At 36.9% G+C, this 12,519-nt stretch overlaps 1 protein-coding gene across 2 annotated transcripts in view; it reads right to left on the bottom strand.

Annotated features, from left to right (window-relative positions):
• Positions 1-12,519, bottom strand: part of col4a5.S (collagen, type IV, alpha 5 S homeolog) — a 148,873-nt gene that overhangs the window by 110,766 nt on the left and 25,588 nt on the right. For both annotated transcript variants that reach the window (XM_041575195.1, XM_018232969.2), the window contains exon 2: positions 1,988-2,047. In XM_041575195.1, coding sequence (XP_041431129.1) covers positions 1,988-2,047 — 60 coding nt within the window. The remainder of the gene's footprint in view (positions 1-1,987; positions 2,048-12,519) is intronic.

The raw sequence follows: 12,519 nt of genomic DNA, 5'->3' as shown, positions 1-12,519 counted from the left end.
AACTTTGGGAAGTCTCTGCCATAAAACCACACCCACTTTTCCAGGCACACCTGTTTTACAAAAGTCACACCAATATTTATTTAGAACTATATTATATTCCATTCCTACCAGTGGCATAACTAGATATTACTGGGCCTCGAGGGGCCGTTATACCTCCTGGGCCCCCCTGCAGCCGAAGGGGCTGCTTCCACTGTAGTTAAGCCCCTGATTCCTACATTACTCTTCTGTTCTGTTTTTTTCCTTTGTTGTACTTCTTTTTCTCCCCCTTCCTGACTTGTTCATTTTCTGACAGAAGGTAATTTCTCCAGCATTACTAACATTACTAAATACCCATAATTCAGTGCCCATAATAATGGAGTTTTATTTGAATAACAGCTAGACACGGGAGACCTCAGCTCAGGACCCAACAAAATGAATGCTTGTACCAATGTGTCAAAATAAATTACTTTACCCACTGTTCCCCACCCAAATCAGCCTGCTTCTGGCTGGGAGAAGACCTTGTCTAGCACTACAGGCACTGTAGCAACTTATCTGCACTCAGGAAGCCAGCACTCAGATCACATTACCTATACTTTATTTAGCTATTAAAGCAGAGTCATTAACCACAGGGTTCTGCAGCTGTTGCTGAACTACAACTCTGAGCTGGCCCATGGCTAGTTGTGAAATGCTGGAAGATGTATTTAAGTTTAATGGTTTTCATACATTAAAGGGTTGTTCACCTTTTAGTTAACTTTTAGTAAGATGTAAAGATTGATATTCTGAGACAATTTGCAATTGGTTTTCCTTTTTTATTATTTGTGTTTTTTTAATTATTTAGCTTTTTATTAAGCAGCTTTTCAGTTTCCATTATAAATTAGTAGCTAGGGTCCAAATGTCCCTAGCAACCATGCATTGCTTTGAATAAGAGACTGGAATACGAATACGAGAAGACCTTACTAGAAAGATGAGAAATGTAAATTAGCAATAACAATACATTTGTAGTCTTACAGAGCATTTGCTTTTTAGATGGGGTCAGTGACACCCATTTGAAAGCTGGAAAGAGTAGGAGAAAAAGGCAAAAAAGTATAAAACTATAAAAAATAAATAATGAAAACCAATAGAAAAGTTGCTTAGAACTGTCCATTCTATTACATAATAAAAGTTTACTTAAAGGTGAACCACCCCTTTAATCATAAATCTAATGTTGCAAGCCTCTAAGGTCCCTTTATTTTTAGATTAAACCCCAATTTTACATGTCTCCTTAGTAAGCTTAATTGCCTGTTGCATATTCATTTCTTAATTTTATTAAAAGATTAAGATGATTAAAAGATTAAAAAAACATTAAAGATAAAGATGTATTGGGGTTACAACCTCCCTATCCCTTTCCTCTGTTTTATTGTGACCTGTGGGGTAAAGTGCAAACCAGACATTTATTTCCGTGTTATATACAAATTCCTTCTACCTTGGGTGGCTTTGAATTCCCCTTATTCCTATTTAACACTCTATAGTTCACCCAATGTTTGAATTAGTTGTGTATATAGTATTATTATTACTGGTTCGGCTATGTAACGGACATTCCACCAACATTAGAGGTGATCCTCCCAGCTTTGAGATTCTGCCTGGTAAGCATATTGCAATGCTGGAAACTATCATGAGGCTTTTAAAGTCAAGAGGAGCAAGGTAGGTAACTAATGAAAACATTGCCATGACAGAAGGCTTTTTGTTGTGTAAAAGCCTGAGAAAGCATTGTTGCATAAAGCATATTCCTCCTCATCCTCTAAGTATCTGAGTTGTGCATAATGCCATCTCTGCTATCAAGCCCTTATTAGGCAAGCTAAGAGGAGTGCTTGCCTTGTAGCCATTGCTTGCCTCTGACACACTTGTATGCCTTGTATCCAGCATTCTAACTGAATTAAATAGAAAAAGGGTTGATAATGGCCATGCTGCAAACACTGACCTGCTGACATGGGAAGTCACAGATGATTTCTTGGAAAAGAGAAATTCTTACCTTTTCTCCTTTAACACCGCTGCAGTCACATTTCGATACTGATTTACAACCTTGGCAGGCCTGAGAAATGAAGAACATCAGCAAATTAGTAAGAGTGCAAAGATAAAAAATTACTGTTACCCCTGGTCATAGGAAAGTTCACCAATGTCTCTGGCCATGGAAAGTAATACTAGTTTTTTTAGATTGTAAGCTCTATTGAACAGGGCCCTCTATACCCTTGACCTTGTATCAGTTATATGTTTTTATGTAATCTATATGATTGATATATACCCTTCTTCTGAAAGATGTTGACACTTTATACATACATGTACTACAGATATGGGATCCATTATCCACGTTACCCAGTAGTACAGTACCTTGTAATTGATCCCCAACAAAGATATACTTAATCCTTATTGGAAGCAAAAACAGGCTATTGGGTTTATTTAATATTTACATGATTATCTAGTAGAGTAAGATCCAAATTACAAAAAGATTTGTTATCTGGAAAACCCCAGGTCCTGAGCATTCTGAATAACAGGTCCCATACCTGTAATAATAATAACCCAATATTTCTCTGTAAAGTGACAACTTTTGAGTAACTAAAAAACATTTTAAGAGTTTAAGTAAGGAGCTGGACTGGCATTGTATTACACACCCAGATGTATTGTTCTTCGGGTTTCATGCTTATTTAAAAATCTAACAATGAAAGGCAAAATGATTATTACACCTAATTTGTTTTGCAATGGGCTTCTGGTTGGGTACCACTGGATGAGTTGACCCATTAATAAATGTGCATAAAGCATGATGAGGCCATGGGCTTCAGATGGTGAGAACCCGTTAGTTTTGTAAACTTCAAAGCTGGCAGAAATGCTGGCTCAGCTGCCAGACTAATCTGTCAACAAGAACAGCCACAATGGGCTGAGAAGTGGCAAGTCAGCATATACAGCAAGCACACCGGTGATCAAGCACACAGAACCATAACACTTCCTTGGCCTACTCCAACCAATCCATGGATCTTTATACAGAAGCCATATACATTCTACAAGTGCAGCATATAATAATAAGAGGGGGGTTAATTCTAGCAATATTGCAAAAATAATATCACAAGTACCATTTCATCCAATACTTTACATCTAATGGAAAATTAATTTCCTCTGATTTTGACTAGTGCTTCCACAAATTAACTGGGTAGTAGAATATTCATAATCATAAATGAATGGATACATCAGCTGGTTAAACACATGAGATAATATACTGACTAGCACATTGAGAGGCTGATTTATTGTGTCACAGAGTTCTGGGGTTTGATAATCCTTGGGGTGCTTACTGCAAATACTAGGTATGTTCCTCTCTCTGTGTATGTGAGGGTTTTCTTCCTAACTTCATATAATATAAGTTAAGGGACCAATAACACTAATTTTGGATAAGGCTTATCTCTCTATCCACTGCAAATTAAATATGGAATTTTAGTACTGCTATGTGCTAAAATCATTAAACTAAATGCTTTTGTTATCTGCTATGTAAATGTGGTCCTGAATGAATGACTACCCACCATGGCGAAATAGTTGCTTACTTTTTTATGATGTATATGAGAACTTTTTAACCAGAATTTCTTGAGTGAAGAATAAGGGTATATTACATGCACATGTATATTAAGGTTTTTCATTTTTGTTTTACTGGACCTTTAAATTGCTTCTAAGGAAAGCATAATGTAACTGTAAAGGTAAAATGAAGTAGTAAGACTCACGACAAAGGGGACTGATCTGACGGACAAAGAACATTCTTTACTGTATTGTGATATAAATGAAAGGTTATAGTAATAACACTTAACTCTGAACTACTGCTGCAGAATAAGTTAACGAGTACAGCACAAATTTGCACACTAACCTACATACTCTAAAAATTCAGTTCACACTTGTATCTACCAGTGCCAGGAAATGCCAGCCAGGTGCCCCAGACAACGTGGCCGGGCCACGTCACACCCCTCCCCCCGCGCGACAGTGTGCAAGCGAGTCCTTATAAGTGTGTCCCCTTTAACAAACCTGCAGTTCTTAGAAACTATGTCTAGAGGACACTCCTACCTCACTTTTGAACCACCCATTGACAATCAAACCTCTCTTGCTAAAAGATAACTGAAAAGCATTTCATGCAATACAGATTGCAGTACACTTCTTGGAGACAAAAGAAAAAAATATATTTATGTGTTGTTCATCAAGCCTACTAGTCAAGTGAAATTCACTTAATTTATATCGTTAGAAAGCATGGCCCTGCAATAGTCTGCACAAAGCAGGTTAAATTTGGTATAAAAAAACAAGGTTTTTCACAATGATTTGAGAGAAGATGGAATAAGGGACAGAGGCCCTAAACAAGGTTGGGGCCCACTGTTACTCTCCTAATGTAGCTCATATATTAATATTATAATTATATTCATTAATTATATTAATTTTAAATCAACTGCTGCAAAAAAAAAAATCTTTCCGCAGCAGGGGGCGCTGTATATCACAAGACAAAATAACCTGTAAAACACAGTGGAGGCTGAGGCTGTAGTATAATAGAGAACAGGGCTGCAGGTGCCAAACAAGAGCTTGTGCCAATGTAGACATGTCAGTGAGTGCTACACACATTGTCTATGTTTGAGTTTGAAGCATCTGCTGAGCACAGACACAGATCTCCAGTTTGAACTATGCACATCTTGGCAAATGTCAGGGCCAGTGATTTCTACTATAAATATCTTTTAGAGCTTAATTTCCTGTCCCCTCACAACATTACATTCAGCAGGAATTATGGTTCATACAGTCTCACAGGGAGTGTTTTCATGCCAGTCTAATGCCAATTTCAGGCACCCTGCCATCTTATCTACTGCATTTATCCCCTACCTCTTCTGACTGGAGACGATGCCATGTATCTGCCATGCTTTCACAACAAGCCTACCTATGGACATCACTTGCCAAGGAAAGGCACAAGAGTCACATCCTTTATTACCTCATGTAACCCTACATGCAACTCATTCATTATCACCCAGTGACAGCTACCAGATAACAAGGCACCTAAGCCTTTATATAACACCTGCCACCTGCTCTGATGTAAAGGCAAAGCCATAAAAGAAATTATGAGACTGTTTTCGTGCTCAGGTTTTTTCACAGATATTTATCACGAGTTTTCAGTCAATCACAAGCCTCCCAGGGATGTGTCTCTATGAGGGATGTTGTTCAGAGAGAAACCTTCTCAAGGACGCTGCCACAGAGGGGCACCAAAAAACATTCTGATTACTACAGCACATTTAATGCTCCTATGATGGCCAAAGCCAGGCTTATTTAGATTTGTTCATGTATCATTTATAGGATTATTCTGTATAATGATTCATTCTATGAGATCCCATACAGAAACCAGGGAACTTTTTCTCTTTTGATTTCTGGTAAAACATTTAGGGGATTATTTATTAAAATCTGATTTTTTCTGGTCCAAGTTTTAAATGGGAAAGAAACTAAATTTTTTTAATGTTTCGAGATCTGTTTAACCCCAGAATAAAAAAGTACTCAGACCTGCTGAGTTCATGTAGAAGTCAATGGCAAATGTCCCGTTGACATTTTGAAGGTATCCTAATCTCCATTTGGTTTCGTTCAATAATCCGAAGAGTTTTTGTGAAAATGTATTGATAAATTGGGAGGGGGGGAAAGTCTGTGTGGGTTTGGTCAGAGTGATTTTCAGGGTTGCATCTATGGACTCAAGGGACTTGCACCCTTCACTAATCTCAGTATTCACGTCATTGGTATGCTCTGCAGGTACCCAACATGAGTTAGGCTGCACCTCTTCATTGTATAAGACAAAACATGCAAAGCAACTCGTAGAGTACAGTACATGAATTTATTCAACCACAGTCACAGCATGGAGCCAATTAAAAAGGTCAAATCAAAAATGTCAAACCGAGTTTAGTCCCTTTAGAGTTAAACAACTTCCCCAATTACTTTCCCTCAATTACCCGGAACATATCACAGCATTCAATATGTGAATACATTAGCAGCTTCACTGATTAAACGATGGAACAAGGGCGTTCTTAATGCCATTTTCCTTCTTCAACTAATGCAACTACAAAACAGTTCCAATTCCAATTGTTCAGGCGAAAATCTGTGCAATGTGAGTGCTTAAAGACCATTGGCCGAAAGAAACTTATTGGCACAGTCATACCATGTGGCACAGACCTTAGATGTATAGGCTGTGTGGTTTTTGCCATGCAGCGAGGTTAGAATCTACCCTCAAGCCACGCTTACCACCACGGGTAACTTTAAAAGACTCTTTTCTCTTTGGAACTGGAAATGTGGGTCTTTAAGTTAAGTGAACAGTTGTGCTTTATACGCTTGTGATCATGCCCCTAGCTCAGTCCAAGTGAAAAAGATTTAAGCCGGTGCAGTGAGGGTGGGCGGCATTTAGGCTGCCACAGAAGCACCTGTGTGTAGGTGCAGTGCCCAGACAATATAACCTCTGACACAGAAAATCTCCACCTGTAGGGATGTATAAATATTCCAAGACGTTATCAATACATCTATCAGTGAACCTTCCACTGCCTTTCCCAAAGTTGCAAGGGCTATAAATCATGTCATAAAGCTGCCTTGCCTTTCACAAGACATACAGCTGTAACAAGGATAGGGCCAGTCTATGGGGGCCCCAGACAAATATATGAGCCCCTCTGCTCTCAATGAAACATCAAAAAAACTCAAGCCCTGTATGACTTTTAAGAGCTATGGCACATAGGGCATTTTAACTGGCACTGTGATCATTATGAAAACAGTTGCAGTCAAAATACCCCATCCACCTGTCACCACTTCCAATATCCCCAGTGATATATATGTGCTGCCTAAGACAGATGTGGTGGTGAAAGAGGGACCACCAGTCAGAAATATTCCCTTCTGCTCCAGCTCATGCAACTGAAACAGAACTGCAAGCATTGTGAATAGCTTTGCCCCCTTCATGGCATAACCATGGGACCACAGATATTTTGCACATAAATATTTATTGCCAAATAATATTTATAGAGTATACGGAAGATATTTTTATTGGCTGTAAAAAAATTATTTTGTGTATAAAACAGAAATATTAATCTGAGCATTATATCCATGCATGTGTAATGCATGAGAGTAAATCATGGCCTATGTAAACTGCCACATTTAATGCCTTTCCCCACAACTCCATAGAACTGTCAGACGGCACCACTCCTAAATCTGTAAGATCAAACGAGACTACAGCTAAATTCTATTTAAGTATTCAGGATATCCGTATTTTGATTTAATGTTACTTAGGCCTCCTGCCACGAGCCTTTGGGGCTTTCTTCCAAATGATTTCCAGATGGAATGAAACAGCATGTGGTATTTATTTATTATGCCGTCCAATTCACACTGCACTATTGCATGCTATGAAAACACAATGTCAGGAGTTCCAAGACATCGTATGTAGGCTGGACTAATAAAGAGTAGTTTATAACTCCCAGATGTCTAAAAATAAAGTTGTGCTTAACAGTTAAAGACTTCACTTGTCATCACTTGACTCTCAGTCTGAAGTTGGAGACTAAACCTGCTGGGAGCAGGAATGGACAAGACTCATGCTAAAAAAATAGTAAAATAGGTATTATGGTTATTAGTTGTAAATCTTAAATAAAGTCAAGTGACACCATGTTCTGGGTTTTAGAAGGACGCATTTTTTCACATCTTTGTTTCTTAACCATGAAAAAGTAATTAATGAATGTAATGAATTCATGAATATAATGAAAATTAGCTACGCTGTCTCAACTTCAATCCAATACAATCGTAAAAATTATATCCAATGTCTAAAAAACAGCTTATGCAGCTAAACTAGGATGCTAAAGTTCTGGCAAACATGACCAAATATAGTCCATGTATAGCAAGTCAAATTTTACTCAATTGGAGTCAAACTGGGAACCTTATTTATGAACTAGTATTTGTGTGTATGCTAGATATACAGTACTGCATGAATTGATGCCTAAAGGAGACAGATCATTACATATAGCCACTAAATTATAATACAATTTATAATTCAGTGCACTTTTGCAATTTACATTAAGGGGCAGGTTTATTAGGGTTCTGGTGGTAAATTCAAATTTGAATTTTCAAAAAATGTTTTGGTCAAAACTCACAAATTCAAATTTTATTTTATTGATTTATCAGATTTATCACACCTTGACCCAGGAAACAGTTCTAATTTGAATATTTGCCACCTAAAACCTGCTGAATTCATGTGCAAGTCAATGGCAGAGGTCCGTTGAACCATTTCAAGATGTTAATTGCATTCTTCACATTTAAGTTTTTTTCGGAGGGAAAACTCGATTTGAATTTTCGGGTACATCTCCTGCTCAGCTCCTGTCCCAATGACCAACTGAGCAGGGAAGCATCAGAAGACACTTCCTGCATCAGTAAATCAAACTTTTGCTGTTCTATGAAAAACTGCCAACACTATGATATCTAAAAAAAAATGATGTAAATTGACAAATTTACTGAGGATATCACCTTAAGTTTTATGGCCAGGTTTATTTCCTGTTTAAATCACTGACAATAACAATCTTTTACAACAATATTATACTACACAGGAAACTTCATGAAAATAAAGTTCTAGCAAGCATGGCCCATGTATAGCATATCAGCACTGAGCTAATCAAAACGGAGTTACGATGTGAATGAAAAAAAGGTTAATAGCTAACATATGAAGGGCCACAGGGTTTGCAGTCCTGCTATATATAAAAAAGAGGGCAGCTGTGCTGGGGGTCTGGTTTGCCTCAAGGTGGCTTTGCATTTATCTCTGATGAGCATGGGTTTGCTATCACTGGTGGGCCATGTTTCTATCTGTTCCCATTTGTACTGATTTGCTAGAATACATTCTACATAAGACCACCCTGTAAGTGTTTTATCAGCATTAGGTCACTCAGTACTTACTGTATATCAGCTCTTTATGGTCTTTTAAAAGCACACACTGTGTGTTGTTTCTGAATGCATATAAATCAATGTTAGCAAATGCTCTGGGAAAAAGAGCTATATGTGCAAAATACTGACATCAGAATCTGAATTGCTGTGCAACCTATACCATGAACACACATTTTGTGTCTTATTCTTAATGCAAATGAATTACTAAACTGCAAGCTGTTAGGCAAAGTTCCATATATTTCTATAGTTTTGTATAGTTTGAGTGATACATGCCACTGAATAAAATACTTCCTAACAATAAATTACATTCAGATCAGATCCTATGCATCGACCAACCCTTTTTGTTGGCGAACCCTATATTGGGACCCTTGTCCCAGGCCGTTATCTCAAGAATTCTTCTGCCACTGAATGTCTTTCAAGCATCCATTCTCTTCACTTAGAAAACCCTGAAAACACACTTGTTCAGAGAAGTGCTCAAACAAGCACTGCCATCTGGTGTTCCCAACGTAACTGGGAGTACTTAAATATATTTGTGCTGATCCTGATTGCCTTATTAGTTTCAAATTAAAATGTTTAAGTTCAGTAGAGCATCTAAACTAGACAGTAGTATCTTCAGGTTAAATGCTCTCATCAGAGGCTATGCTAGCTATAATCAATTATATATTGTCTTGTAACCAGTGGCGTAACTACAGATGAAGCAGGCTCTGCAGCTGCAGGGGGCCTAGGAAGTATAGGGACCCCATGAGGCCCTAATTTATATGCGCTTTCAATTGGTAGAATGTTTTGGGGGCCTGAAAAATAATTTGACATGGGGCAGAGTAATTTCTAGTTACCCCACTTCTTGCAACATGTTGTAATATTTATCTTCATATTATTTCTGTCCCTTTAAACTACCACATTTCCATACCACTATTGCTTAACCCACAAGTGCTCCTGAAAGTCTAGGCCACTGAAACACATTTCCATTGAAATGAATTGCTGCTATAAAGCAAATGTAAAAATGGCTGAACAATACAAAAAACAAGAATTGCTTTTTTGATAAATGTTATTTATTGTATCGTTCTGCCAATGTGAAACAATTTATCTGTAATGTACATTTTAAAGTTTACTCCATGTCACAAATACTCCTGTCTTTCATTCTGGGCAGTATCATATATTGACAGGGTCTCTTGCTATGATTTGTTCATCTTCTTCTGTAGCTGAGCCACATAGCAAACGCTTAGGGTGTTATTACTAAACTCTGTTTGGGCTTTTTGGGGCAAAACTTTTATTATTATTTTTTTTAAAAAAACTTGAATTTTTCAGGGTTTTTTTTAAACTTGAATTTTTCAAGATTTATTAAAGCCTGATGCAGCAAATAGCCTGAACCTAAAAATCCGCCATCTTAGACCTGCTGAGGTTGCCTATCCTGTTTCGACGTTTCTGTGATCTGCGCTGTAATTAGCCCAGAAATCTGACCTTTCGTGCTATTTCAGGCAAAAATCAAAAAAAATCTAAAGATTCTGTAAAAAAAAGTCAGAAAAATTGTATGATGCGGGTTTTTTTGGGTGATTTTATCGAGTTTTTACCCGAATCGATTAAATCAAGCTTTTTAAATAATAAATAAGGTCAAATCGTGGATTCTAGTTTGGTCAGACTTTTTTTAATTAAAAAATCTGAAAAATTCGGATTTTGATAAATAAACCCCTAAGAATTACTGAGAATACAAGTGAGAATAATATCTGAAGCATACAAACTGGAGATTTGAGGGCATCTTAGATTCCCCCCTATAATCTTGTATATACTGTAATGCATTCCGAGAGTAGCACATTTTTAGGCATGACCAAACATGTTAAGTGCAGCCAGTTTCTAGGTACTAACCCTCATGTTCATTACATTCCTCAAAAAAAGTATAGTTTAGCTTTCTAAAATTATATGTGGGAATCCCAGAAATGAAAGAGAGCCTTAAATGTTTCTTGGGATCACATTAAAAAGATATACACAAAGTTTGAACAAAAGCAGAGTACCACCATCACTGTGAGCATCCAAGCTAAGAATTTAGCTTGTTGCACAAAGAATGTACAGATATGGGGTCCAATATCTGGAAACCCGTTATCCAGAAAGCTCTGGATTACGGGAAAGACCCATAGACTACATTATAATCAAATAATCCAATTTTTTTTAAATGATTTCCTTTATTCCCCTGTAATAATAAAACAGTACCTTGTACTTGATTCAAACTAAGAAATAACTAATCCTTATTGGAAGCAAAACCAACCTATTGGGTTTGTTTAATGTTTACATGATTTTCTAGTAGACCTAAGGTATGGAGTTCCAAATTACAGAAACATCCGTTATCCCGAAAACCCCAGGTCCCGAGCATTCTGTATAATAGATTTCATAACGGTATAACCAATGCTTGTGTACTGTTTCCAGTATTGAATGCCGGTGTTGTGTTCCCAATAACTAACTTGTTCCATATACCTATATGACCCCTTCAGTTGAGTTAAGTTTGTATGTAACTTTATATATTTAGCTTTACTGTGAATGCATCACTATACATTTTTATAAAGATATAAGCAAATATGCTAGAAACAAATAACAAGCAGCAGTAATTTGCAATGTTTTGAACTTGGGAAAAAGCAATAAAAATATCTGTGACAAATTTATAAACACAATTTTTCAGTAAAAACATAGCATGTCTGCTAATGAGTGAGTATCCTAGCTTTAATACTAAAATACTGTAATAATTTTTGCACCCTGCTCTCTACATTGTCTCACGATCATATACTAGAGCTTGTTTTTTTTTGCTGCCTCTTATTATTTGCCAAAAACGTTAAAAGTTACGATTAAGCTTTTAGGTCAAGTTGTTTTATTTTATGGAAAAAAAAGATTGTGGGTATAAAAATCAATCAATAAAAAAAAAAAACATGATAGAGTCTCTTGTACTTGTTAATTATACCCTTAAAAGCTCCTAAGAGTTTACCATTATAAGATGTATTTCAACCATGGCAGATGCTCTCTGCCAATGGAGAAAACATCCTGCGGATCTTTCAATTGGTATCAGAGTTAGAACCAAAGGGTATTAAGATTATTCTCTGTAGTGTAAGTAGGTTCTGGTTGCAGGATTTTTACCCGGCTCCTCCCCCAAACCCATGCAGAAAATATTAAATGGCAATTATCTGTTGCTCTTTTCAGCCCTGTACAACCTGCAGACATTATTTTTTAGGGACAAAAGAATCAGTATTTTGTGCTTTTTTATATTACCCCCGCTTAAAAAGAAAACTGACTCTCTCCTCACTCAAAATGGCCTGTAACTTCATTTGTAAAAATAAGAAGATGGCAAGCGTGCGCATAAAAAAAACCATGACTGTAACCCAAGCTATTTTAACCTCAATGAAGCCTGACTTATTTTGAGCTATACATTCCCTGTAACAACCTGGTAAAGATCAACAGTAAACAAGTCAACATTTTTATATCCAGATATTTGCTAACAAAAAAACTCTGCATATCTATTTGTGCTTGAGTGACCTTTATAGATTAGTAATGATATTTCATGCTAATAGTATTTACTCTTTTACTCTACTCATTTCTAACAAGTTGGTTGCTGTTTATGTATTTATTAATGTAAATAGTCCATTCCCA

The sequence above is a fragment of the Xenopus laevis genome, chromosome 8S (genome assembly GCF_017654675.1).
Source record: "Xenopus laevis strain J_2021 chromosome 8S, Xenopus_laevis_v10.1, whole genome shotgun sequence".
In the NCBI taxonomy this organism is placed as follows: domain Eukaryota; kingdom Metazoa; phylum Chordata; class Amphibia; order Anura; family Pipidae; genus Xenopus; species Xenopus laevis.
The sequence above is the reverse complement of the archived record's forward strand: the minus strand, read 5'-3'. Positions and strand labels throughout refer to the sequence as shown.